The 27,977-nt window shown below is 36.3% G+C and overlaps 1 protein-coding gene across 1 annotated transcript; it reads left to right on the plus strand.

Annotated features, from left to right (window-relative positions):
* Nucleotides 1–2,867: 2,867 nt before the first annotated feature.
* TMEM184C (transmembrane protein 184C) lies at nucleotides 2,868–27,331 on the plus strand. The gene is made up of 10 exons (XM_072773538.1): nucleotides 2,868–3,631; nucleotides 11,426–11,556; nucleotides 11,655–11,691; nucleotides 12,414–12,619; nucleotides 20,955–21,029; nucleotides 22,146–22,239; nucleotides 23,707–23,819; nucleotides 25,584–25,683; nucleotides 26,175–26,346; nucleotides 26,567–27,331. The coding sequence occupies exons 1-10, from the start codon at nucleotides 3,413–3,415 to the stop codon at nucleotides 26,830–26,832; spliced, it is 1,413 nt and encodes a 470-aa protein (XP_072629639.1). The 5' UTR covers nucleotides 2,868–3,412; the 3' UTR covers nucleotides 26,833–27,331.
* Nucleotides 27,332–27,977: the final 646 nt, after the last annotated feature.

The raw sequence follows: 27,977 nt of genomic DNA on the forward strand, positions 1-27,977 counted from the left end.
GGAACTAGGTCAGAGAGCAGAAATGGCTCGCTTCTGGTCCACAAGTCTATGGCCTTAGCTGAAGAGTGGCTCAAATGGCCGAGAGCTGCAATCTGATTCTCCATTCATGTACCTGGTACCTGAGCTAGCTGGAGGGCTGGGCTCAGCTGTGACTGTCAAATGAGAGTATTTCAAGGAGTCTCCTTATAGTTACGGGCTTTTCACAGCACACCAGACACAGGTAGTCAGACTTCTTACACGATGGCTGAGAGTTCCCAAAATAAGTGTTTCAATAGGCAATATGGAGTTGTATGGCTTTTTATGACCTAGCCTCTGAAGTCACATATGGTGATTATGATCACTTTCACTATATTCCATTGTATAAGTCAATCATAAGCCCAACCAGATTTCAGGGGAGGGGACACAAGGTATACCTTTCTATGGAAAGGACATCAAAGAAGTTGTAGTCCTATTTTAAAACTACCATATAGAGAGATATAGAGATATATGCCAAAGAGCTAACAGTGCCCACTTCCCAGGGTCCCTCAAAGTGAATTTTATTAACTCATTATTTTAAGTCAGACTAACCCAAACACATCTTTCATGGATGGCAAAATTCCATCTACTTATTTTCATATACTACAGTAACAAACAGAAACTTTGTTTTATCTATATAAACTGCATCCAGAATGACTAATATCTTACTTTTGGCCGTATACCATCTGCCAGTTACAACCATTTCTTATTTTCCAAACACTGAGAAGTTCAGATCCACCCTCAGGCTTAGGCTAAGTCATATCCAGAAAGAATACAGAGAATACCTATAGCAAGTAAAGCAAGTAGATTTGGATCATTTCAGCATTATGATTGCTGAAATTGGTGGCCATTGTCTATATCAGTGATTGCTAGACTTTAGGATTTCATGAACCAAGAAAAATTTCAGAAATAAAATAAACCAGATGGGGGCAAATATAGTTACCAACATTTTATTTTCCTAGGAAAAATATTTAGAAAACAACTGCTCTATAGCTATCATCACATAAAAGAATGGACAATTTCAAAATAAAGCACAATCCTTAAGAGTAAGTCTTACTAAATGAAAACTCACTATATATTTTTTTTTCTCATTTCTCTGCTAATCTGCAGAAACTTCCCCATAGTTGAACCCCAGTTCACAAACTGGTATGTAAAACCACTTGTGCATCTGACATTCTGGTCTCTTCCATCTCTTGATTTATTCTAATAGTTCTAGAACTTTAGCTTGCTCCTAGGAACATGGGTCTAAAAGACATACAAATAAGTAATTATAATACAGCATGAATGCTGTAAGGATACAGGGGGAAATGTCACAGAAGGTTTCATCCACTGAGTGAAAAAAGTTTGCTCATGTGCAAGAATGAGGAAGACTATTAAAGGTGGCAACGACTATGGCTGAAAGCACAGAGGCCATCTGTGTGTGCGGTATATCCAAGGAAGATATATATACTGTGTCCCAAAAAAGTAAGTAGTGGTTATACTTGGTTGTAGAATAAGGGTTACTTTTCTTCATTCTTCTATTTTCTGAAATTTAACAATGGAATATGCATTAATTTAATGGCCAGGAAATAAACAACTATCGTAATTTTGTAGACTACCCTAGGAAGAAAAAACAAAAGGCCTATTTCCCTTTAAGAAAGCAGTTCATATTAAAAGAAGCCAGGTTGGAAAACGGAGATGTTAAGGACTTGGAAGATGGGTGCAGAAATCCAGCTCCAGAATCTGGCTAGGACAGATGACAAGGGGAAGATAACACTCCCTCAGTGCCTCTGTGAGAATTCTAAGCTGGCTGCACTCAATACTCAGGTCTTCTTGTCCACGGAGTCATTAGTCAGAAATTCTCAGGTGGCAGGTGCTGACAGGTCACTGCTTAGCAGTGCTTCTGGAGTCAAGGCACCAAGGTTAGAATTCCGGCTCTAGCACTAAGTAGCTCAATGAGCAAAAGCAAATGACCAAACCACTTGAACCTGTTTCCTCATCTGTAACGTGGAAAACTGCCTGCCTTTCTGGATTTTCGTACAGATCAACTGATATAATGTAGGTAAAGAATTTAGTACAATGCCTGCCCCTAAGAAAATGAGAATTACAATGTAGGACACTTTTGTGTGTGTGTATATATATATATATATATATACACACACACATATATATATAATATATATATATATTATATATATATAATCGATCAGTTAGATATTTGTTTGCTTTAGTGGTTTTGAAAGGCTTTAAGATCCTACTTGCCATGTGTTCTATAGGTTTAGCTAACAGCTGTAAGTACACAAAAAGTCTGTCAGTTGGAATGTCAAAACCTTTTGAAACTTAGACACATGAGAGTGTTTAACACAAGTTCTGAATGCAGAAGGGATATTATCTGCTGTTGCTTCTAAAATTAAGCTACCTTTAGAATGTTCTGCAGGATCCAGAAGTAACAGCCCTCCCCTAGATTCTAACAACTGATAGAAAACGAGGAGGACGCTTCGGATTCTTCACGGACTTCTTCCAGCGGGCTGCCCCATCCACCGCCAGAGAGAATCGGAGATGCGCGCAGATAAAAGGCTCAGTTCTAGGTCTTACCCAGGCTCTCTTAATGCTGGAATACAGTCAACAGAAGAATGTAGGAGGTCTTCCTCAAGTCTTTTCAAACAATCCCTACAGCTTCCAGAATTCTGTTCACGGGCCACTGGGCCCCCAGGTACCAACTCCAACAACTTGCGTCCCCCTCCTCTCTTTCCATCCTACTAACCTTGCTACGCCTCTCTGCAGCCCCGCCCCCTGCAAATGACCAATCAGAGAGGGTACAGTGAGCCGGATGGGGTGGGCCCAGTTTGGCGCTGTCGACGAATCAGCACCCTCAAACAGCGGGGGCGGAAGCGGAAGCCCTGGGTTGGCCTTGGGTTCCGCTGTGGGGGATGTCCCGTGGGAGCGAGTGAGGCGGTCCTGGGGCCGGCCGGTGTGAGTCCTCGCCTCCTTATCTGCCCGCCGACTCGGGCCAAGAGACGCCTGCAGGCGCGGGAGGGAGGAAGCTCGACCGCCCAAGAAAAGAGCAAGCGGGCGGGCAGCTGCGGGGCAGAACCAAACTGTATGCAGGGTCTTTAGAAGTCGGTCCCGGTCGGCGCCGCTGTCCTCGAGGCCATGGTGCAGGCGGAACTCTGGGCGATCCCCAGGTGAGGGCAGCGGCTCCGCCCGGGGATTCCACCGCCCAGGAGCGGGTAGATGAGGGGCGGGGAAGAAAGAATGCTGCCCGCGCTGCTCCCTGGTAGCACCCTGAGCGGCCGCGGTTGCGGCGGCGGCGGCAGCAGCAGCAGCAGCAGCAGCCTCAGCAGAAAGCACAGCGCGGGCCGAGGAGGCGGCTCGAGCTGCTGGTAGAGTCGCCCAAGAACAGCTGTTTCTCTGTAGTATGCGAGTTGACAAAACAGCCAAAGAACGGGGATCCCCAGTACAGTCTCCTTCGAGCTCTTTTTCCTTGCTACTTCGAGCTGATTTATGCGGAAACATGCCTTGCACTTGTACGTGGAGGAACTGGAGGCAGTGGATTCGACCTTTAGCGGTGGTCATCTACCTGGTGTCCATAGTGGTTGCGGTTCCTCTGTGCGTGTGGGAATTACAGAAGCTGGAGGTAAGAGGGTCCTTCACCGTCGGCCTCTACCCTTTCTTCCACCGTCCTGCCCATCTAAGGTTGCCCATTTTTACCCCAGATGCCCCAGACTTGATATCCTGAAAATCATGTCACGTAAATGAGCCCAGTCTTAGTTCATAAACCCGTCTGGTTTCTTGTTCACGGTTTTTCAAAGCATGCTGCAGGTGGAAGGAGGACTAGGTCGAGAAAATAGAATATATTAAGATTGCTGCTTAGAAGAGCAGTCGTTTGCAAGTATTCATCAATTCCCAGAAAGTAGGTAATTTTATTCCTGGAATCTGACCTGTTCAGATTTGAACTTAAATAAACTACTTTGAAAACCATGTATTGAATTTTATTAGCATTTAACTAGCTTCCTGAATTGGACTCTAGTTGGTTTAACTCTGTTGTTTGTTTGTACTTAGAAATTAGCTCTTAACCCACAAAGATTTTGCAAAAAGTCACATGTATATTTTTTTGATGTCATATTCTTATTGTGACATCAGTAAAGTACTACAAGCTGGAAGATCCTAAGGTAAATACTCAACTAGAATGGGTACTTTATAAAACCTGTGTAATGAATTTTAAATTCTAAGTTAATAAAAACCAAAAAGTACTTTTATTTTGCAACACCTATTTTATAAGAGCTGTGGCAAGACTTTGGATCTTTTAGGCTCTTTATTATGGAAATGATTTTTACATAATTAATGCATTTTAATATACATTTGTTTTCTGTATGTTCACTAAATTGTATTTTGTTGACTTGCCCATATTGGCATAGCCTATGTAGTTATTTTTAATGTTAATGTAATATTCCACTACATTAAATATTCCCCATTTGTCACATATTTAGGTTATTTTCATAAGTTGTCTACCAGAATTCAAGTATAGACATTTTTTAAAATTTATTTATTATTCATGAGAGACACAGAGAGAGAGGGAGGCACAGACACAGGCAGAGGGAGAAGCAGGCTCCACGCAGGGAGCCTGACACAGGACTCAATCCCAGGTCTCCAGGATCACATCCTGGGCTGAAGGCGGCTCTAAACCACTGAGCCACCGGGGCTGCCCCAAGTATAGACATCTTAATACAAATAGATATCTCTTACTTGGAAATATTTTTGGGAGGTGTGGTATAGGAACTCCTTTTAGGCTAATATGTATAATATCAACTTAGTTTAAGGTTTATCTTAGTTGTTAGTTAACTATAGTTTTTAGTGCCGGCTTTTAAGGAAAATTTTAATCTGCAGTCTCTCCTGCAAAAACCCTGAACCAAATTCTCTTCATGTCTTGTCTTAGGACTTCTCAGTTCACCAGCCAAAGTGTCTAAATAAAACATAAGTCACATTACATGTGGCCTCTTTAAGTTTTGTCACTGAGAGTCCCAGATTAAAAGCCAGTATCCCTAACTGTGGCTATTATGGCCCAACATAATCTGACACCACCCCCTACTTCTTACCATCTGATTTTCCTCAATTCTGGGCTTCTACCACAGTGACTTTGCTCAAACATGTAGGGTGCATACATGTTTGAGGGTCTTTGCATTAAATGTTCCCCCTTTATGGTATGTTCTTACCCCAGATGGTATTCTTATTCCTTTATAATCCTTCAGGTCTTTACTCAAATGTCACCCAGCTACCCCGTTTAAAAATTGCAAGCTTTCCTTCATCCCAGGATAAATTAGGCTTGTGTTCTGTATGGTGAGAAATAAAAACCTGGCACCCTCCTGCATGGAACTTAGAAATATAACTAAAAAAAACAAAATCAATAAAATAAAATTGTACAAAATGCTATGTAAGAAACTAAAAAAAGATCCAAGAAAGGAACAAGCAAGCATCTTCAAAGAACCACTAACTACCAGCTATGGAAAATTAAGTGGAAGTAAAGGGAAGTTAGAAAGCACATTATGGGGCAGCCCCGGTGGCGTAGCGGTTTAGCGCCGCCTGCAGCCCAGGGCATAATCTGGAGACCCTGGATCGAGTCCCACGTCAGGCTCTCTGCATGGAGCCTGCTCCTCCCTCTGCCTGTGTCTCTGCCTCTCTCTCTCTTTCTCTGCATCTCTATGAATAAATAAATAAAAAAAAAATCTTAAAAAAAAAAAAAAAAAGAAAGCACATTATGGTAGTTAAGAGATCATTGGTGCCTGAGTTACAATGACTTATGGCCCAAATCAGCAGAAATAGAGATGGAAAATTGAATTTTAAGTATCTTTGGCAGTGAAGAAACAAGACTTGACAGTGGACTGGGTTGGGGAAGAGAGTCAATAAGAATGAATCAAGGACAACTGTGAGGTTTTTATCTTGAACAACAGGGTAAATGGTGTTGCCAGTTACTGAGATGGAAAATAGGGATGGGTTTGAGGGAAACTGACTTCTACTTTGAACATTTAGTTTGAGGTATAGGAGAGACCATCAGATGGGCATGTCAAATACGCAGTTGTACATGCAAATCTAGAGCTCAGAAAGGTTTGAGCTGCAGATATTAATATGGAAGTTGTCAAAATGGACAGTGTTTCAAGTCCTAAGGATATGAGATTATAAAGGTGAAGAAGAAGAAAAAGGCTGAGGACCTGGCACCGATATTTAGGAATCAGGCAAAGGAACAGGAACTTAAAAAGAAGCATCAGCCAGTGGAGAAATGGAATGCCAAGGAGTGTTATCATGGAAGCCAGAACAGGGCAGTGTTTCAGAACTAAATAGTGAACAATGTCCAGTGCTACTGAGATGTTTGTTGGTTTTCATAAAATAGAGTCATTGGTGGTCCCAGTAATGGTTTCAGTGGAATTGTAAGGGCTAAAAACTAGAGGGAGTTGTTTGAAGAATATTCATTCTTCATGTGAGACAAAGAAGTGGTATCAGGATACAAAGATAAGTTTTTTGTTCATTTTTGGTTTTGTTTTGAGTATTTTGACTCTGAAAGGGACCTGAGAAATGAGTGGCATTATAGAAGGAAGAGTGTGGGATTAAGGAAGGGTTTGTTTTTTCTTGTTATGTTTTGTTTCTGAGGTTACATATAATAACTAGAACATGTCCCCAAGATTTTATTTATTCTTCTTAAAACCCCTAAAGCATAGGATTCTTTCTTATTCTGTAGACGTGAAAACTGAAACAGAGATAGTGGTTAACATGCCATTGTGCTAAGTGCTTTATATACAGTATATCCTTATTCTCTTCATCATTATTCACTAAATGAATTTATCTATGTAAAATACAGGGCCTGCCATGTAATGTAGTAGGTCCTCAATAAGCCCCAATTATCACTGTCATTTTTAAAATACCACTATTGCTTTGGAGCAGCCATTCTCTTTCTTGTGGAATAGCATTTTAGTTGGGATCACGTTCTCAAACACCTAAGGCAGGGTTACATACATCTCCTTGAGCACTACATGTTTAGAGACAGTTTTGCATGAAAAACATTTGTCTTTTTAAACACGAGAATCCCGGGCACCTGGGTGTCTCAGTGGTTGAGCATTGGCCTTCAGCTCAGGTCATGATCCCAGGATCGTGTTCGAGTTACCCATCAGGCTCCCCACAGGGAGCTTGCTTCTCCCTCTGCCTTTGTCTCTGCCTCTCTCCCTGTGTCTCTCATAAATAAATAAATAAAATCTTTAAGAAAAATAAACACTAGAATCCCAGTGCTTACACTATGAGAAGTCATTGGGAACCGAAATTATAGAAAACAAGAGGTTCATATAGTCCATCCCAGGGATGCCTATCTGCACCACTTAAACTATTTCTCTTACTTGGCTGAGCGTGTATAATGGAAGTCAAGTAAGTTAAATGGACAGATAATGTCACACTATTCTGCAGTCATTTTACCCTACTCTGCCTGTACTTATGGCCCAAGTAGCTACTCTTTATGTAAGTGCTCCTCCCTTTCCCTGAGGAGGACTGGACCCAGAGAGCGTTCTCTTATTGCACTTTTCTCTCTGCTCTGAAAGCATTTGGCTTAGGTTCACTTAATTCACTCCTGGATGTTTGTCCTTAATGGTTTTATATTTCCTCAACTTTTCAAGTTACCTTGGGGAAAAAAAATCTATGCTACTTGTGTTCTTGTTTTATAAACCAAAACAACCCTCCTTATGACTGATAAGTCTAATAATGTTAATAATATCCTCCTATCAGTGTCTCAAGTATGAATAATTTTAGAAATAAGTATGAATTAAAATAAAGGTAATAATTTCTACAGATATCTGACATTATATTAAATACGTATGCACACAAAATTTAAATTTTTTATGCATATAGCTTTTTTAGGTAGCTCAAAAATCAAAACAACTATAAAACCAATGATTCAAATTAATAGCATTAATGTGGACAGATGATGTGCTTCTGAAACTACCACTTGCAATGTAAAAATGGTACTGACTCTGTGATGCAAGATTTTTTTTAATTTGGCATCACTCTACGAAATGACTCAGTTCTTTAGTCACTTGTTTTATGATCATTTGAAAAGAACTTTCTTTTTTATAGCACACTGAGGATGCTTGGCTTTCATTAGTCACAACCACATCATTTTTCTCTTAAGTCTACCAGCAAGTTGGTACTAGGGCAATTATAAAAACAAATGTGGGCATTAAAATTACTTGACGATACTGTTCTAATTATCACCTTATAACAGGGAAGATCTAGAATATGCTATTATTATTATTTTAGGTCATCATTAAAATGAACACAGGTCTTCTGTGACTTACAATGGGGTTATATTCTGATAACCCTATTGTAAGTGGAAAATATTGTCCATAAAATATTGTCCATATTTTAACATGCTCAGAACATTTACATTAGCTTACAGTTGGACAAAATCATCTAACACAGCCTATTTTATAAGAAAGTGTTGAGTATCTCATGGAATTCATTGGATACTGTACTAAAAGTGAAAAACAGAATGGCTGTATGGGTACAGAAGGTCCTCAAGTATGATGATTTGACTTATGATTTTTTTGACTTTACAATGGTGTGAAAGCAGTATACATTCAGTAGAGACCATACTTATAATTCTGAATTTTGATCTTTTCCTGGGTTAGCGCTGTGTAGTACAATGTTCTTCTCATGATGCTGGGCATGGGCAGCAAGCTGTAGTAGCATTCAGTCAGCCAGGTAATCCTGAGGATAAACAACTAATACATTTAAAGTCATTCTGAAAATAAATAAATAGATAAATAAATAAATGAATGAATGAATAAATAAATAAATAAAGTCATTCTGTACCCATATAGCCGTTCTGTTTCAGTATTCATTAAATTAAAGGAGATACAAGATATTCAGCACTTTATTATAAAGTAGGCTCTGTGTTAGATGATTTTGCCCAACTTAGGCAAAACTGTAGGCCAACTGTAGAACACTCTTAAGTGTTCTGAGCATGTTTAAGGTAGGCTAGGCTAAGCTATGTTGTTTGGCAGATTAAGTGCATTAAATGCAGTTTCAACTTAGGGTACTTCAACCATGATGGGTTTATGGGTTTATGAGGATATAACCCCATCACAAGTAGAGGAAGTTTTAAGTGTATAGTTTGTTTACCTTAATGATCCCATGGCTGACTGGGAACTACAGCTCCCTGCCCAACATCAGAAGAATATCATCATATCACACAGTGAAAAACTTTGCATATCCTTTCATACCACTGTAAGGTCAAGAAATTGAAAGTTGAACCATGTTAAATCTGGGACCACCTGTACTCAATTTTAAATGAAACTGAGCCAAGCAGAAATCCTTGGAAAATAATTGCTCAGACATTCCCTTTAGAATCTTCACATCCATATACTTGGTTATCGCGTACTATTTTGATTAATCTCTAGCATTCAGCAAAACTTTTTGTATAGTTGACCATTGAACAGCATGGGTGTGAACTACTTTAGGTCCACATACACACAGATTTTTGTCTAGAAATAGAATAGTACTGTAAATATTTTCTCTTTCTTACAATTTTAAATAACATCTTTTCTCTAGCTTACCTTATTGTAAGAATACAGTATGTAATACATGTAACATACAAAATATGTTTTAAAAAACTATGTTATTGGTAAGGCTTCTGGTCAGCAGTAGGCTATTAGTTTTGGGGGAATCAAAAATTATATATATATACGGATTTTGGACTGTGCAGACGCGGGGTGCAAAATCCCATATTGTTCAGGGGCTAAATGTATTTGCTTTTCAAGTTTTCCATACTGTTTAATGTAGAAGTTCATTATTATAAAAATACATTTGTTCCCTATACTTTTGTTTTTTTATACTCGTGTTGAAAAAAATATATATCTTGTTCAAATAGTAAAACTAGAAGTTGTAGACCTGAGCTCTTTTAATTAACTTTTCAAACCCCAGAGATATCAAAATTAAATGCCTATACCTTTTTTCCTTTAAAAAGTTAGCATTAACTTGTACTCCTGCCTTGAAGAGTAAATTCACAAATTAATATAAAATTCATTCCCTAGGGCCCCACAGATAGAACAAAGGTTCAGAGGTTTCTTTTTGTTTTTGTTTTGCCAGAAAGTGAGTGAAATACTTCAACTTTGCCTTAAGATGAGACAGTTCAGGGATGCCTGGGTGGTTCAGTTGGTTAAGTGTCTGCCTTCAGCTCAGGTCATGATCCCAGGTCCTGGGATCCAGCCTCAGATCAGCCTCCCTGCTCAGCGTGGAGTCTGCTCCTCTGCCTCCTGCTGCCCCTCCTCCCATTCATGCTCTCTTGCTCTCTCAAGTAAATAAAATCGTTATTTAAAAAAAAAAAAAAAAAAGATAGTTCAAAGTATATTTTTAGAAATTGAGCTTGTAAAGGGTAAAATGTTGACCAGATACTGACCTAAAAAAAGAAATTAGAGCTTCTTAAAATGTCCTGAGTTGATATTGTTGTATTTAAGAGGAGTAGCATGTATTAACACAGTTCGCTTGGACAGTAGTTGTGGCAGTACTTATCAAGTGGGAGGATTAAAAGATATAACATGTAAAAAACTTAGCAAACTATTAGGCAATACTCATTTACTAACATGTTGGGTAAATGATAAAATTCACAGAAAATGTAGGTAGGGTTTTAACTTTCCAAACAAAAATGAAGGAGTAGACCATAAAAGATTTTTAGGGGCACTTGGGTGGCTCACTCGGTTAACTGTCTGACTCTTGGTTTCAACTCAGGTCATAATCTCAGGTCATGAGATGAAGCTCCATGCTGGGCTCTGCATTGAACATGGAGCCTGCTTGAGATTCTGTCTCTCCCTTTCCCTTTGACCCTCCTCTCTCTCTCTCAAAATAAAAATAAAAAAAGATTTTTAGACTAGACTTGCTGAAAATTTAAAAACTTCTATACATCCCCAAACATAATAATCAAGTACAAAAGAAAACAAGCTGAAGGAGAAATGATATGATGTTAATATTCTTTTTTTTTTTTTTTTTAAGATTCTATTTTATTCATGAGAGACACAGAGAGAGAGGCAGAGACACAGGCAGAGACAGAAGCAGGCTCCATGCAGGAAGCCAAGCCCTACGTGGAACTCCATCCCAGGTCTCCGGGATCATGCCCTGGACTGAAGGTGGCGCTAAACCGCTGAGCCACCCACCCGGGCTGCCCCAATGTTAATATTCTTAATGTATATAGTGCTGTTACAAAAGGCCTCACAAGGAAAAATGCTCCCTCTCCCTCTGCAAAAGTACAAGTAGGCTGATTTTTGAAAAAGAAAAAATAAAGCCACTAGTCATTTGGAAATTGTTGGGCCTCGTTAATAATCAAATAAATATAAATTTAAGATATAAAAATATTTTATTTAGCTCTTTTTAGATTTATTTTAATATATTCTCTTTTTTTAAGGTTGGAATACACACCAAGGCTTGGTTTATTGCTGGAATCTTTTTGCTGTTGACTATACCTATATCTCTCTGGGTGATATTACAACATTTAGTACATTATACACAACCAGAACTACAGAAACCAATAATAAGGTAAATCTTAATATATTTTAATTCTTCCAGTGTTATGTTCACTTATTTTATAAATATGATTTAAAATGTTTTTAATTTATGCTTTGCTTTCTAAATAGGATTCTTTGGATGGTACCCATATACAGTTTAGATAGTGTAAGTATGTTTCATTTTATCTCATTAACTAAGAACTTGCTTGGTGATACAACTATATTTACAGAGTGCTTAAAGTAATGAAAGTTTATTATTTGGCAATAAGGAGTCAGATTAATACAAAAAGTGAAAAGATTCACTTGTTTTTAATGTTAATAAAAAAGACAACGTATGACAATAGAAAAGACAGGTGTTTTAAATTTTAAAAAACCTATAGCTATTTTCTTTGCTTAATCTTTTAAAATTTCTGATTACTAGTTCTTAGTTCTTTAAAGAATGTAATATTTAAAATTACATTATCATCCTTTTTATTTATTAAATATTTGGGGGGAATAAAGCCTTCCCCGGTGGATTCTAACATGCACTTATCACAAATGGCTGCTTTAATTTGATTAAATATAATGGAAATGTCTTTAATTGCATTTCCTATGATCCTCTCAAGAAAAATTCCAGATTATATTTAAAAACACAATAACAAAATAATTTAGCTTCTTTCTTCATATTCAGTATTTACCCCTAACACAAATTTTTGTTTATCAGTGTGCAAATCATTTATTGATTTTAAAAATTCATTTCACAGATTGTCTGGTAGCTCTCATAAATTTTAGAAAGTTTGATATAAATGTGACATCTCGTTTAAAAATTAGCATTGTGATTTCCATGATTTGGAATGGCAATTCATTTTATCTTAGCTGCAACTATTTTTAACATCTGTTTTTTCATAGTGGATAGCTTTGAAATATCCCAGCATTGCAATATATGTGGATACCTGCAGAGAATGTTATGAAGCTTATGTCATTTACAACTTCATGGGATTCCTTACCAATTATCTAACTAACCGGTATCCAAATCTGGTATTAATCCTTGAAGCCAAAGATCAGCAGAAACATTTCCCTCCTTTGTGTTGCTGTCCACCATGGACTATGGGAGAGTAAGTATGTTTGGTTTTAATCTTATGTACTTCAACAGAATTTTTAAGCATTAGTTCTCTGCAAAGTAGTGTATTAAGTACTATGAGCAGGACAAAGTTTAAGAAGAGTTCCTACCCTCAAATAGTTCCTAGTCAAGTTTGAAGAGTAAGAAAACACATTTTTATAATCCACACATACAGATTACTCTCTTAGACATTATTCATCCTAAATAGAAAACAAACATTGCAAGAAAAAAAACTTTAGAAATCATTTAATCAACATACTTTTACTATTTAGACCCAGGATCTACAGAGATTAACTTACTCAAGATTATATAGCTAGTTAATGACAAAATCAGGTGTAAGGCCCAGGGAGAAGACAGTCTAGGTGGAGAAGTAGCATATGATATAAAGTAGGAGAAACAAACAGTGTTTATTCTATATATAATGGGTTGTTGGCCTTATTATACATCCATAGAGGACAGTAAAGGAAAATAAAGCCTGAAAAGTTCAGTTGAAGCTAAGATTGCATTTTTTTAAAAAGATTTTTATTAGAGAGCAGAGCATGTGTGAACATGAACAGGAGGGAGGGGTAGAGGGAGAAGGAGAAGCAGGGAGAGCAGGGAGCCTGATGCAGGGCTCTATCCCAGGACCCTGGGATCATGACCTGAGCCAAAGACAGACACTAAGCTGATTGAACCATCCGTAAGATTGCATTTTTTTATATGAATGAACCACTGGATATTTTTCAGCAAGGAAACATTTGAAGATACCTTTTTAGAAAGATTAATTTTGTAATACTATACAGAAAGCATTAGAGCAAGAATCCAGAGATGGGGAGATAAATTAGGTTATTATACTAGTCCATTTGTGAAATAAGCTGAAAAGGAGGGATTAAATTGGGACAGAAAGGAAAGAGACTGCAACTGAAGAACTGGTAGGACTTAATCACTGATAACGGGAAATAAGATGAAAGTTGCAAGTCAAGGTAACTGGAATGGTTTAATCAGTGTAGATCTATAACCTAGGGATACCTATATTGCCTGCCATGCAATATGGAAACATTTGTAGAACATTGGGACTAATTATGTCTCGAGTTTACACACTTGGCAATGACAAGGAACTACATAGCTATTTTAAATAAGCTCTTAATGTGTTTATTAACACACTTGATAGGTATTGAGCACCTAGTGTGTGCCAGTATATGGATATATCCTAGTGCATGTAACAGAATTCCAGAAACCTACATTTTGGTTCGGAGATTTAGAATTAAATGAACACACAAATGTAGAGTTACTTGGATCAGGAAATGCTATGAGGGAAAAGGAACAGGAAGCTATGAAAGAGGATAGTAAGGAAAACTATTTTAAGTTGGAGGTGGTGGAGAGATACTGTGCTCAGCAATGAGTAAATACAACATGGATAGAGATTTGTAGCTAATGAGCAGACTGCGGTGGTCACAGAATGAAAAATTACTCAGAAGAGAGATATCAAGTGTAGGGAGATTCTCTAAACTGGCATAATAGAATTCTTGCTAAGGGCAGGCCAGGCACCTTCACATCAAGAGTGGGGGATGAGAAGCTTATCAAATATCAGGGGTAGGAGGATGACTTTGCAGTATTCCTTTCTCAGTCTGACTTAGGCCAAGGACAAGGCCTAAGAATGATGCCTAGTTGAAAAGACAGCTCAGAGGAGTCCTGTTTAAAGTTTGGTCAGGGGGAGAGAGTTGTCAAATGAGAAGCCATTATAGAATGTTGAATAGAGGACCAGTGCCCAATTTCATTTTCAGATATTACTGTGCTTTTTGTAGACTGAATTGCAAATGGGCAAGGATAGAAGAGATTGCAGTGGTCCAGTAAATATGATGATGATGATGATGGCTTGGCATTGATCAGGATTCTTCTCCTAAAATTACAGAACCTAAAATGAGCCTCTAGTCCTATCTTCAGAATGGCTCATCACAATGAGCTAGTGGTCCACTAAAACCCCAAACCTTTTTCAAACAATACCACTGATAAAATCCTCATATTCTATGCTTGTGCAATTTTTTTGTTCATAACTACACAATTACATTTATTCTTGTTAAATCTCTTTGTGTTGGTTTTATTTTTTCCTGGGACTTGAATTCTGACAGCTGCTGCCTAAATAATGTCAACAGTGCATCCATAGCTATAGAGATATTGTTACCGAAGTCATGCAGTTTGGAACTGTGATTTTAGTAATAATAAAATGTCTCCTGTGTATTAATACATTGTAGATTACCAGTCTCTCTAGTAGGTAACTGGTGTTTACAAATCTGATAATTAATCAGGCTTCTGCTGTTTAGGATAATCCAGTACAGTGCTTTGGTTATAAAATGTAAATACCATGGCAAGTTTGTAGCTGTTAATTGATAAAAACTGGTTTTTATCCTTTGATTGCTGTAACATAAACAGTTTTCTTTTAATGAACCTTAAATTTTTGTATGTTGACGAGAGGAAGGGAAACTCTTTACCTACTGATTTAGTACACCGGTGAAACAATGGTTTCCATGAAATGGTACTCATCCGTTTTACATATTCCTTCCCTTCCTCTTGTTTCTAAATTTCAGGTTACCACCTACCAAGTTGAATTTGACAGTTTGAAAAAAATTGTTCTAGGGTCTATACCTTTATGTAGTAGCATGTAGTAGCATCTTTAGGTTTTGTTCAGCTTTTTTAGTGGTAAATTGTTTTCTGAAGTGGCAATACCATATTTCTCTCCTACCAACAGTATAAAACACTTCTAATTGCAGGGGATCCCTGGGTAGCTCAGTGGTTTGGCGCCTGCCTTTGGCCCAGGGCGCAATCCCGGAGTCCCAGGATCGAGTCCTGCGTCGGGCTGCCGGCATGGAGCCTGCTTCTCCCTCTGCCTGTGTCTCTGCCTCTCTCTCTCTCTCTCTCTCTCCCCGTCTCTATCATGAATAAATAAATAAAATCTTTATAAAAAAAAAAAAAACACTTCTAATTGAACCACATCCTCACTTACATTTGGAATTACCCAGACTTCTTTATATTTGCCTGTCAAGAGGGTGTAAAGTGGTGTTTCACTGTGGTCTTAATTTGGATTTCCCTGATTAATAGTGAGGTTGAGTAACTGTATATGTTTATTAACTATTTGTGTTTACTTTACCTAGAAATGCTTGTTTCTGTTTATTTTTTAATGGGTTGTCTGTCCTAGCTTTATCAGGAATCTTTATATATTTAGGTACTAATTCTTTATTTAGTGTGTATTGAAAGTATCTTTTTCAGGTTTTGGCATGCTTTGCCAGCTTTATTTAATATTTCCATTATTTTGAAAATGGAAGTTTTGAGTTTTAATTTTAAATATAGTTGAATTTATCTTATTTTAGTCAGTACTTACTGTGTCTTGTTCAAAAATTATTCCAGTTAGAGGATTATAGAAACATTGTCTTGTGCTTTTCTTCTGAACATTTCAAAAATTTTCCCATTAAGACTTATAAACACTTGATGTTTTGTGTATTTATTGTGTGAGGTAGGAAAGCAGTTTCATTTTATTCCATTAATTGTCCTCACTGATATTGCCATCTCTGTCATATCTCAAGTTTCAACACATATGGTCTCTTTGTGGCTTTTTGTTTTGGGTTTTTGTTTTGTTTTGTTTTATTGGTTAACTTTTCTATTCCTGGACCAATTCCATACATTAACCACTACAAGTTATTAATAAGCCTTAAAATGAGGGGCATGTACCCTGACCTTATTCTCTTGGCTATTTTTGGGTCTTGGCTCTTACATATAAACTTTAGAAACAGTTTGTCAAGTTGCTTGAAAACCTGTTGGTGTTTTTTCACTGTAATTGAATTCAATCTTTAGTTTATTGACATCTTTATGATTTTTTGAGTCTTACCCATGAATGTGATCTGGCTTTCTACTCACTTAGCTCTTCATTTACCTTTCAGTAAAGTACATTTTTCTTACACTTTGTACATCTTTTTGACTTTGTAAATGTGTTTTATTGCTATTATAAGTGGCATCTATCTTAAAAATCATTTTAATTGCTTCCAGTATGTAGAAAGGCCATTGGTTTTGGCATATTGATCCCATATCCAAAAATCCTGTTACATTTTCTTAGTCTGTAGATCTTTTAAGTTGTTGGTGAAGATAGTCCTCTTTAAGTAAAGGACTACTTTGCTCTCCAGTCTATACGATATATTTCTCTTTCTTCTCACTGTGCTGGTTAGTATCTCTAGATATTCTTCCATTATTCTTGATTTTAAAGGGAATTCTTATAAAATTAATTGAATTTTGTATCTAAAGATGTTTTGTAGGCATCCTTTGTCAGGTTAAATGAGCTCTCTCTTACTCCTAGCTTGTTTGAATTTTTAAGAATCATGAATAAATGATTAAATTTCTTCAAATGCTTTTTCTGTATCTCTTGAGATGGTTGAGTTTTGCCTTTAACCTGTTAATTAGTGAATTAAATTAATAGCTTTTCTAATGTTAAAGCCCTCTTGCATTTTGAGGATAAATTCAAAATGATTAAGATATATTATCTGCTTTTCTACATCACAGGTTTTGGTTTGCTAATATTTTGTTTAGAATTTTTACATCTATGTTCTTGAGTTAGATTAGACTATAATTTTCCTTTTTTATATCATTCTTGTCTGATTTTCATATCCAGGTTATACTGCCTGAATAGGCATTATTGCTTTTTATAATATGTATCACAGGAAGAGACTGTAGCTTGAAAGATTAGACCTAGACTTTGTGGGAGGACAGGTATAGAACTAGTTAGGTTTCCTGTTGTTTCCAAAATCTTTTTTTAAATATATTTTTTAGGTATTAGAATAAAGTTTTAAAATGTTTAGGCAGGGGCACCTGGATGGCTCAAGTCATTTAAGCATCCTACTCTTGATTTCAGCTCAGGTCATGATCTCAGGGTCATGAGATGGATGGATCCATGAGATGGATCCCGAGTTGGATTCCACTCTCAGGAGGGAATTCTCTCTCCCTCTCCCTCTGGCCAACCCCCTTTTTCTCTTCCCCCACACATTCTCTCTCTCAAATAAATGTTTATGGGCATGCATTTCTATTTTCTCAGCTCTTTTTTTTTTTAAAGATTTTATTTATTTATTCATGAGAGAGAGAGAGGCAGAGACACAGGCAGAGGGAGAAGCAGGCTCCATGCAGGGAACCCAACGTCTCGATCCTGGGTCTCCAGGATCAGGCTCTGGGCCAAACAAAGGCGACGCTAAACCACTGAGCCACTCGGGCTGCCCTTCTCAGCTCTTTTGAATCTGTTATGAATCCTTTTCCATTTCTAGTGCTATTAGCATCTTTATTTTTCCCTTGAACAATCTTGCCAAAAGTTTGCCTATTATTACTAGACTTTTCAAGGACTGTTTGTGCTTTGTTGATTCTGTCTGTAATATATTGGTTTTTCTCTATCATTGATTTCTGTTTTTACTTCCTTTCTCTCATTTCTTTTGGTTTACTATCTTTTCCTAACATGTTAGAGTCTTATTAGCTCATTAATTTACACAACCTTTTTTTTTTTTCTGAATTTTTTATTTTTAAGTAATCTTTACACCCAACATGGAGCTCAAACTTACAACCCCAAGATCACTTGAGTCACATGCTCTTCTCCAAGTGAGCTGCCTTCTTTTTACATCTACTGGGGTAGATTTTCATTTTATTTTCATTGCAGTCAGAGAATATACTCCCTCTGAGACAGTCTTTGGAATTGGTTAAGATTTGTTTCATGCCCTTTTTTAGCTGATCAGTTTTTATAAAGGTTTCCTGTGCACTACAAGACATTGTATATTCTGTATCAGTGAGTGTGCTCATTTAATATCCATGTGGCTATTTATGTTATTCAACTTTTCTGTATTTCTAATGATTTTGGCTAGTTGTACTGTCAGTTACTGAGAATCTGCCACTGATTATTTGTCACTTTCTTCCTGTACTTTTGTCAGTTTTTGTTTTATATATTTTGATGCTGCTTCTATTCCAAATAATCTTGTCTTAGGCGCCTGAGTGGCTCAGTCAGTTAAGTGTCCAACTCTCGATTTCAGCTGGGGTTATGATCTTAGGGTCATGAGATTAAGCCCTGAGTCAGGCTCTGCACTGGGCATGGAGTCTGCTTAAGATTCTCTCCCTCTTCCTCTGCCCCTCCTCTTGCCTTCCCCCATTTGTACACATGTTCTCTAATAAAAAAGTTATTTTTTTTTCTTAAAGTTATTTTGTCTGGTATTAACAGGTATCCCATCTTTCCTTTGTTTAGTATTTTCCTAGCATATCTTTCTCCACCTTTGACCTTCATCCTTTCCATTTCCTTATGTTTTAGATGTATCACTTTTTTTACTTTTAATGTTCTTTGCTTTCTAATCCAACAATCCATCCCTTAAATTAGGCAATTTATACTTAGTGATTATTTATATATTCATTTAAAATCTCACCATCTGTTTTCTTTTTGTCTCACTGTCTTCTATGCTTTTATCATTGATTCCATTTTTTAAGTAAGCCTTTGTTTTAGAATAATTTTAAATTTACAGAAAAGAAGTCTTTTGTAGATTTAACTGCAAGTACTAACAGTTTACTTGCTCTGCACTCCTTGCATCTCTGAAATGATCCTGTGAGATCATTTCCTTTCTAAAGTATGGCCCTTAAAAGTTCCCTTTAGTGTGAATATATCAGTGGCAAATTTTCTCAGATATACTTATCCAAAGGTATCTTTATTTTGCTCTCATTCTTGAAAGATAGTTAACTGGATATAATTCTGTGTTGACAGGAATTTTCTCCAAGTATTTGGAAGATTTTATTCTACCTAATTCTGGCTCTATTACTGTTAAGCCTCTCCTGTCAGTCTAATTGTTATTCCAGAATAGATGATCTAACTGCATTGAAGACCCTATCTTTGATGTTTTGCCTATTCACCATGAAGTATTTAGGTTGTTTTGTTTCAGTTTTAGTCCTGCTTAATCTACAGGGTGCCTCAATCTGTAGATTCATACCTTTCATCAGTTCTGAAAACTCTGTAGGCATAACCTCTTCTGATTTTGCCTTTCTTCCACTCTGTCTTCTGTAACTATGAACATATGTTTGACCGTCTGATTCTATTCAGTTCTTTGCAACTCTCTTTTCACATTTGTCTTATCGTCCAGTTCACTAATTCCCCATAGCTTTCAAGGGTATCTATGGACTATTTAATCCATTTGTAAAGAGTATGGGGCAGGAAGCACAGCAGGTATGGCCAAGGCATTCTCTCAAGAGGTCTTGCAACAATCCCAAGTGCACCCTTTAGGTCTTCATAGGGAGTACACTTAGCTATAAGTGGGAGTGAACCACCTCACCACAGAGAAAGCTCTCACCACATAAAACCCCAACAGTTTCTTTATTCAGTCCTATTAACATAACACTTCAAGACTTTTATGCCAGATTCTCAATCTTCTCAATCTAGATGTAATTTTTTAAATTTACATATTCATTTGAGAGAGAGCATATGCTTTCAAAAAGGAGAAGGAGAAAAGGATGAGGGAGCAAGAGAATCTTAAGCAGGATCCCCACTGAGCACAGAGCCCAACTTGGGGCTCTATCCCAGGGACCCAGAGATCATGACCTGAGCCAAAATCAAGAGTCAGCTGCTTAACCGACTAAGCCACTGATATGCCCTAGATGTATTTTTTAAATTAGGGGGCTCAAAATACGTAACGTTGATAATCAGTTCTCCTGATAGTAGTGCTAAATAAAGCATCTGCCATCAGAGCAACTTGGTCTTTTAAGGAGGCTTCGACGTGGCTGTCATGTAGAGAGCCTTTCTTGTTTGGGGACTTTTTGTTTTGTTTTTGTTACTCCTTATGAATTTTCCCCTATCTTGAATAAGCCCAGCAATAAAATAAAAATTGTTTATCTTTGTCTTTTCATAATATCTAATCAGTGATACTCTCTGGAATGGTATTTACATTCTAAACTTGAAACTGAACCTTAAATGTAAATCACACTTTCTGAATATGCTTTCACATAGACATGCACACAGTTCATTTGTTACTGGGTCTTTCTTCCAGAAACACAAGGACACACTTATTCTTTCTGTGCTGCAGTATTCGGGAATTTGAGACTGAACACAGAAAGGGAGATCTTTCAGAAGATGTAATTGTTAAATAATTAAAGAAACCGCATTTAAACAGTGTTTGCTACCATCCACATTCTTCCTCAACTGCCATTTAGAATGACTAAATTAAAAGAATAAAATATAAACGTGCCATCATTTGTCAGAGTGACTTTAATTTGGGGCGGCATTGGAGAAAATCTAAAATCTGATCCTATTTAAATAAGTAATTGAAATGCTAAGTTGCTTTTTTTTTTTTTTCCTTTGGCAGAGTATTGCTGTTTAGGTGCAAACTGGGTGTACTGCAGTATACAGTGGTCAGACCATTCACCACCATTGTTGCTTTGTAAGTACAAAGAATTTATATTATCACTTTTTAAAAATACTCATGCTCTTCAGTGAGAACTGAATAGACATATGAAGAGTATTAATTTACTTTATGATATATATCTAGTCTGTTATAAAAAACATGGTATATAAAACCCTACTACATTAAAATAAATAAGGTGACCATTTATAAGCAAACAGCACCACAGAATTCTTCTAAATATTCTCTACAGCATTCTGGAAAACATTTTAAAAATTATGTTTGCAAATAATAATGTAAACATAGCTTTACAAAAACATCTATTACATGAAGTTAAAGTGTGCTACCTTCATTTCATTATGTGGTTTTATTTTCTATACGGTTAATTTAGAATATGAGTATTATATTCTAAGGATAAGATCCTATTTTTCTTTTGTAAGAATTCAGTCAAGGTTTAGGAGATGAAGTAAAATGGCATACCATTAAGCTATCTGGTAAAACTATGCCCTAAAAATTTAAGAATATCAGATAAAGTGAGTAGATTGCACGTTTTATCTGCTAATAATATTGTGCGTGTTCAGGGGAAGAATAGGAAGAAAGGTGAAAGAAGCATTTAGTTCTTTATTCTACCTTTAAGCTAGCAGTTCTTTAGCAGCATTTACCCCTGAGTTAAAATTAGTTTATTTATGAAGGCATGCTTTATTTGTCTGCAGTTTAGCAACTGGAGAATCATATAAGTTAATTTTAGATCTGGGTGTTCATAATAAAATTTACCTCCCAAGACAGTTTAGGGGAAAAATTAGAGTTGTATTTATAGACTTGTACTATATGCCTATAGCAATCAAACTTTGAAAATTAGCATAATTTTTTTTAAACATAACTTTTTTTAATCTGGTAACTGCCCTTTCTAGTTAAATGTGTATGTGTCTTATTTTGGATTTAAGATGGAGGAATAAGCATATGGTAGCATTACTAGAAAAATGTTTTAATTTTAAACCACCTCTGTGACCAAAATTCTCAAGTGATTATCTATAGGGTCTTTTAAATAAACTGACTTCTAAATTTAAGTAGTGATGTCAATGCAATGTTTTAAATATTGTTTTAAAATATATTTTGATTTAGTTAATCATAAATCTCATTTTTACCATTTTTTAGAATTTGTGAACTACTTGGTATATATGATGAAGGGAACTTTAGTTTTTCAAATGCTTGGACTTACTTAGTTATAATAAACAACATGTCACAACTGGTAAGTAAATGTTAATTTTAATTGTATTTAATTAGTACCTATGACTAAATTTTCTCAGAAGTTTCTTTGGGAATAAAGTTTGGGGTTTTTTTAAGTTATTTTTTAATTTTGAAATTTGATTTCTAGTAAAGAACTTATTAAACTTTTCCATTTTTTAAAAAGATTTTTACCTATTTATTTGAGAAAGAGAGAGGGTGAGCACAAGCAGGTGGAGTGGCAGGCAGAGGGAGAGGGAGAAGCACACTCCTCACTGAGCAGAAAGCCCAACTCAGGGCTTGATCCCAGGACCCCAGGATCATGACCTGAGCCGAAGGCAGACTCTTAACTGACTGAGCCACCCAGGCACCCCTTAAATTTTAGCATGTCTTTGGATAAAATAGATAGATAAATACATAAAATATCTTTGTTAATTATTTGGTGACTTTTACCGTGACCTGTTGATCATGTTTGTTCATTTGGTCCTAGTAGTCATTGCATAGTTGTGTAGATTGTGTAGATGTCGTAAATAAAAGCACAGTCCTCTCCCAAAGAAAACATAACCTAGGCATACTCAGTAAGAGAAAATGTCTTTTAAAAAAATGTCTTGTTGGAAAAAAGAAAAAAAAATGTCTTATTGGTATATGGTAGTCCCAGTTTTGAGTAAAAATGGGAAAATAAAATTCTCATGTATTTGGAATAAAGGAAAATTGCAAATGCCAAGTTAAAAGAAATGATGTTCTAAAAATTGAAATGCTCTAAAAAAAAACTGATCCTTTCAGCTTAGGAATATGCACTGTATTTAAAATCTTCAGTTTTAATACTTTCAACAAGGTAAGGTGCGGTAGCGTGTGTGGTATTAGATGTTTATAATAAAAATTATATGCCTTTGTATTCAAAGCTGTTCTATATGTTCATATTCTTTGGAACCAGTAATTCCATTTCTGAAATGTATCAAGAAATGGTTGTATTTTTTATTTTAATATCTTTGTGTATACAGGCTGTTATTTGTAATATCAAAGGCTAGAAACCATACAAAGCCCAGTGATAAGGACTGGTTAAATGTACCAAAATTTTAGGCAGTTAATTTAAAATAATCCTATGGGGCCACCTGTGTGGCACAGCTGGTTAAGCATCTGACTTTTGGTTTCGGCTCAGGGGTCATGAGATCCTCAGTGGGATGTCTGCTTAAGATTCTCCCTTTCCCCCTGCCCCTCCCCCTGTGCACACGTGTGCTCTCTCAAATAAATAAAATCTTTAAAAAAAATCCTCATGAAACAGGAAAAAGTAACGCACTTTAAGTGGGGGAAAAGTCAAGCAACAAAATTTATATTTAGTTGATAACTGTTAAAAAGCACCTTATGTGCTTTGGAATGGACCTAGAAAAATTTGTCTGAAACATTACTCTATGCCAAGTCTCTGCTTTATAACTGTATTATTTATTACTGTATTTACTTATTCAAGAAGTTTAACTATTAATCTTATTTCTAGTTTGCCATGTATTGTCTACTCCTATTTTATAAAGTACTGAAGGAAGAACTGAGTCCAATCCAACCTGTTGGCAAATTTCTTTGTGTAAAACTGGTGGTTTTTGTTTCTTTTTGGTAAGTATTGCTTTCTCTTAAATATAAATTTTCTCATTTTCTACAGAGCAATAAAAACAGTAGATTAGGAAGGATTTTCAAAGAAGTCTTAATATAGAAGATAGCTTAAAATGTCTCTACTTAAAGTTCATCTTCTTAGCCCTTTTTGGTTTTTCATAATGAAATAATCAGATGGTCGCCATAACATATGTAAGAAGAAAATAATTTGAGACAACCTAACGGTCTCAACATTAGAGGAATCATTAAAATATATGATGGTCCTTTCATATAAGAGGATAGTCTGTAGTTTGGAAGATAAATATAATGTAGAATATTTAATGTGATGTAATGTTCATTTACTTGGTACAATATATTTTTTAAAGCAGAAGGCAAAACTTTACATGGTCCCAATTTAGTAAAAGGGTGGGTGATAGGGCACTAGAAAAAAATATATCACGGGACTCCTGGGTGGCTCAGAGGTTTAGCGCTGCCTTCGGCCCGGGGCTTGATCCTGGAGACCCAGGATCGGGTCCAGCGTGGGGCTCCCTGCATGGAGCCTGCTTCTCCCTCTGCCTGTGTCTCTGCCTCTCTCTCTCTCTCTCCTGTCTCTCATGAATAAATAAAATCTTTAAAATATATATGTATATATATACCATTTAACAGTATACAAATACAAAAAGGGGAAAAAGAATAATCCTTGAATTCTTACCACCCAAAAAGAATGATTAACATTGTGGTGCAGATAATGCAACGTATAAAATGCCACAGAAAGAGTTTCATACCATAAAAACTTGGTGGAACTCAATAGTGCATTCATTATGTTGTGGATATAGTTCTTTGTTAGTAAAGTGAGGATATAGTTTCCTTGTCATTTAAGGGTTTTTTTTTTGTTTTTACTAAGTATTCTGTTCAGTGGATCTAACTCTTTAACTACTCTATTGACATTTAGGTCATTCCTAATTTTTTCACCATTCCAAGCAATACGGAAATTAAATTCTTGTAAACAGAACTATGAACATTTGTCTCATTATTAGCTATTTCAGTTTAACCTAGGATCATATCCATAGATGTGGTTGAAATGTTCAGTATGACTCCATCTTGCAAATTCATTGCCTTCTGAGTTTGTCTCTAGTTCCAGCACTTCAAACAAGACTGGTTTCAAAATATTTTTAAAAATAATCTGAATAGGGAAACCAGGTGACTTGGCGATTGAGCATCTGCCTTGGGTTCAGGGCATGATCCCTGGATCTGGGGATCAAGTCCCACATCAGGCTCCCCATGAGGAGCCTGCTTCTCCCTCTGCCTGTGTCTCTGCCTCTTTCTCTGTCTCTCTCATGAATAAATAAAATCTTTTTTAAAAATCTGAATAGTTACATGTATAAATAACATTTAAGTGTCCTTTATTTTAAATACTTATCACTCAAGGTTGTAGGCATTGTCTATGTATAGGAAGAATTTAAAATTTAATTACTTGTGTATATACTTCCAAAACAAAGACAAATAAACCAAGTATTGAAATTCCATGTGCTTACAAGTATGCATAATCAAAATTCCTATGATGAAACTGTATACTAGAAGAATAAATTTGTAAAGCATATATATATATTTAATATAAATATAAAATGTCTTCAGGAACATGTTATGAAGACAGGGTGGTGGTGGTGGTGGTGGTGGTGTTCCACAAGTTGTGCTGGGATTTTAACTTTTTTAAATGGCATACTGTTAAAACAACTGCTCATTTTATGCTTGATATAGATATGGCGTTTACCTTTTCCTAACATATAGGCAAGCAGTAGTTATTGCTTTGTTGGTAAAAGTTGGCGTTATTTCTGAAAAGCATACATGGGAATGGCAAACTGTAGAAGCTGTGGCTACAGGACTCCAGGTTAGTGCTATCCATGAATTTAATAAAACTTTACTGTTTTGCCCATTTTTACATACTGTCTCCTAAACCTGACAACATGAGGCTGTGGGGGTATTACCCTTACTTTACAGATGAAGCAATGGAGGAACCCTAGAGAGACTAGCATCATCACTAATTTGTGGTAGAGCCAGGAATAGAACCTAGATTTTGTTTTTCCTAGTCAATTTCTCTGCATTTTTCCTTAGTCCTTGGGCAGTGGATTGAGGATGCATTGTACTTTGCTAAAACATACTTGGTTGAGGGTAGCATAAGATAGATTTAAATTTTTGCCATTTTGTCCTTTTAAGAAGTCAAAAATAGCTTGGAAAAATGAAAAAATGAGTGCAATCTTCTGGGGGGAATACAGCTGATTTCAGTTGATATGGAAATACTTTTTGAAAAGAGAAAGCGCTTTCCTTTATCTACAAAACTAGATTTAAGCTAAAAGATGGCTGCTATTTTTTTTTTCGTAGGACTTTATCATCTGTATTGAGATGTTCCTTGCTGCTATTGCTCATCACTACACTTTCTCATATAAACCATATGTCCAAGAAGCAGAAGAGGGTTCATGCTTTGATTCCTTTCTTGCCATGTGGGATGTTTCAGATATTAGGGATGATATTTCTGAACAAGTAAGGCATGTTGGTAAGTACCAGCCATTCCATTCATCCAAATAGATTATTGTACTTTTCCTACTAGGGCAATTTAGTAGCTATTTGAGAGATGAAAAAGCTTTGTTTAAAGCAGTACCAGTAAGGCTCTTCAAATCAGGAGACAGGAGGGGAACTTATTTTAGCATGGTAAGTTTATAGTGGTAAAAATAACTTTTGGCTAACCTGGAAACCTTTCTATTACTTTTGAAAAGGAAGGACAGTCATGGGACATCCTAGGAAAAAGTTTTTTCCTGAAGATCAAGATCAAAATGAACATACAAGCTTGTTATCCTCATCATCACAAGATGCAGTTTCTGTTGCCTCTTCTGTACCACCTTCACCCATGGGTCACTACCAAGGGTTTGGACACACTGTGACTCCCCAGACTACACCTACTACAGCTAATATAGCTGATGAAATATGTAATGACACTACAGAAGAGAAAAAAGAACTTATAGACAAATCTGTGGCCTCCTGAACAGTGTGCAAAAGCAAACTGCTCCTCCTACCATGTTATTTCATTACCTGGTATCCCATTGCTCAGGATTTTGTGCTTGGGACAAACCATAAATGATGGAAAATTTCAACACAGAAGGTGAAAGCCAGGTACAACTACTGGATTTATATAACTGGGTTTTGTAAATCACAAATAATCAGTCTAAATATCCTAGACTTAGACTTGATTTCTTAACATTAGAGTATCACATACTCAAATGGTAGAAAATGACTCTACTAAATTGTTCCTGACGTTACATTGCTTTATCAAGAGGATGGACATTAAAAAAAAAAAAAAAAAAAAAAAAAAAATCCATGCTTCCTACCACTGATGCATGAATATAATGCTCTGGATTTAGCAGAAAGTGTAATTTGGAAATATGAATTAGTGGAACTTAATCATGTGCCATATATGCCTACCTAACAATTATTTCTCTATTTCTCAACTGGATGTCTTTCAATAAATAAGAATTTATCATTTATTTTCTGCAATTTTTTGTTTCTCATTCTTTAAACATAAACTCTTAATGTTTTTTATGAAAAATTCTTGATTAAAAACACAGCAAAAAAGAAGTCCAAAAAGATTAAAAGTTAAAAATTACATACCTACCATGAAAGATACCTATCTTATATTCCTTTTAGGAGAATTAGCTAGGACCTAATATTAATCTGAAAACAACTCTCTAAAGATCCTATTTGCAATACTGCTAATAGATTAAGAGATTATCCATGACTTTCAGATGAAAAGAATAAACTGGATAGAAGACTGGGAGAATAAGAAACTTGTGATGAGGGGCGCCTGGGTAGCTCAGTGGTTATGTCTGCATTTGGTTCAGGTCATGTTCCGGGGGTCCTAGGATTGAGTCCCACATCAGGCTCCCTACAGGAAGCCTGCTTCTCTCTCTACCTGTGTCTCTGCCTCTTTCTCTGTGTCTTTCATGAATGAATAAATAAAATTAAAAAAAAAAAAAAAACGTGATGAAAATGGAGTCTACTTTTCTTCAGTGATAATGAATGTCAGCAAACATAAAGGTAGGCTGAGTAGTCTTAATTATTCACTAAACCACAGTCAAAAGATGTGTAGGTGCTATGTGGGAAAAATTTATTACTTAAGATGGAGTTTCTCTA

This window comes from Canis lupus, chromosome 13, assembly GCF_048164855.1.
Source record: "Canis lupus baileyi chromosome 13, mCanLup2.hap1, whole genome shotgun sequence".
Classification (NCBI taxonomy): Eukaryota; Metazoa; Chordata; class Mammalia; order Carnivora; family Canidae; genus Canis; species Canis lupus.

Coding starts and splice junctions, on each gene's coding strand:
- TMEM184C (XM_072773538.1), top strand. CDS start 3,413: ATGCGAGTTGACAAAACAGCCAAAGAACGGGGATCCCCAGTACAGTCT. Junction 3,632..11,425: donor GGGAATTACAGAAGCTGGAG/GTAAGAGGGTCC, acceptor TCTTTTTTTAAG/GTTGGAATACACACCAAGGC. Junction 22,240..23,706: donor TAAACAACATGTCACAACTG/GTAAGTAAATGT, acceptor TCTTATTTCTAG/TTTGCCATGTATTGTCTACT.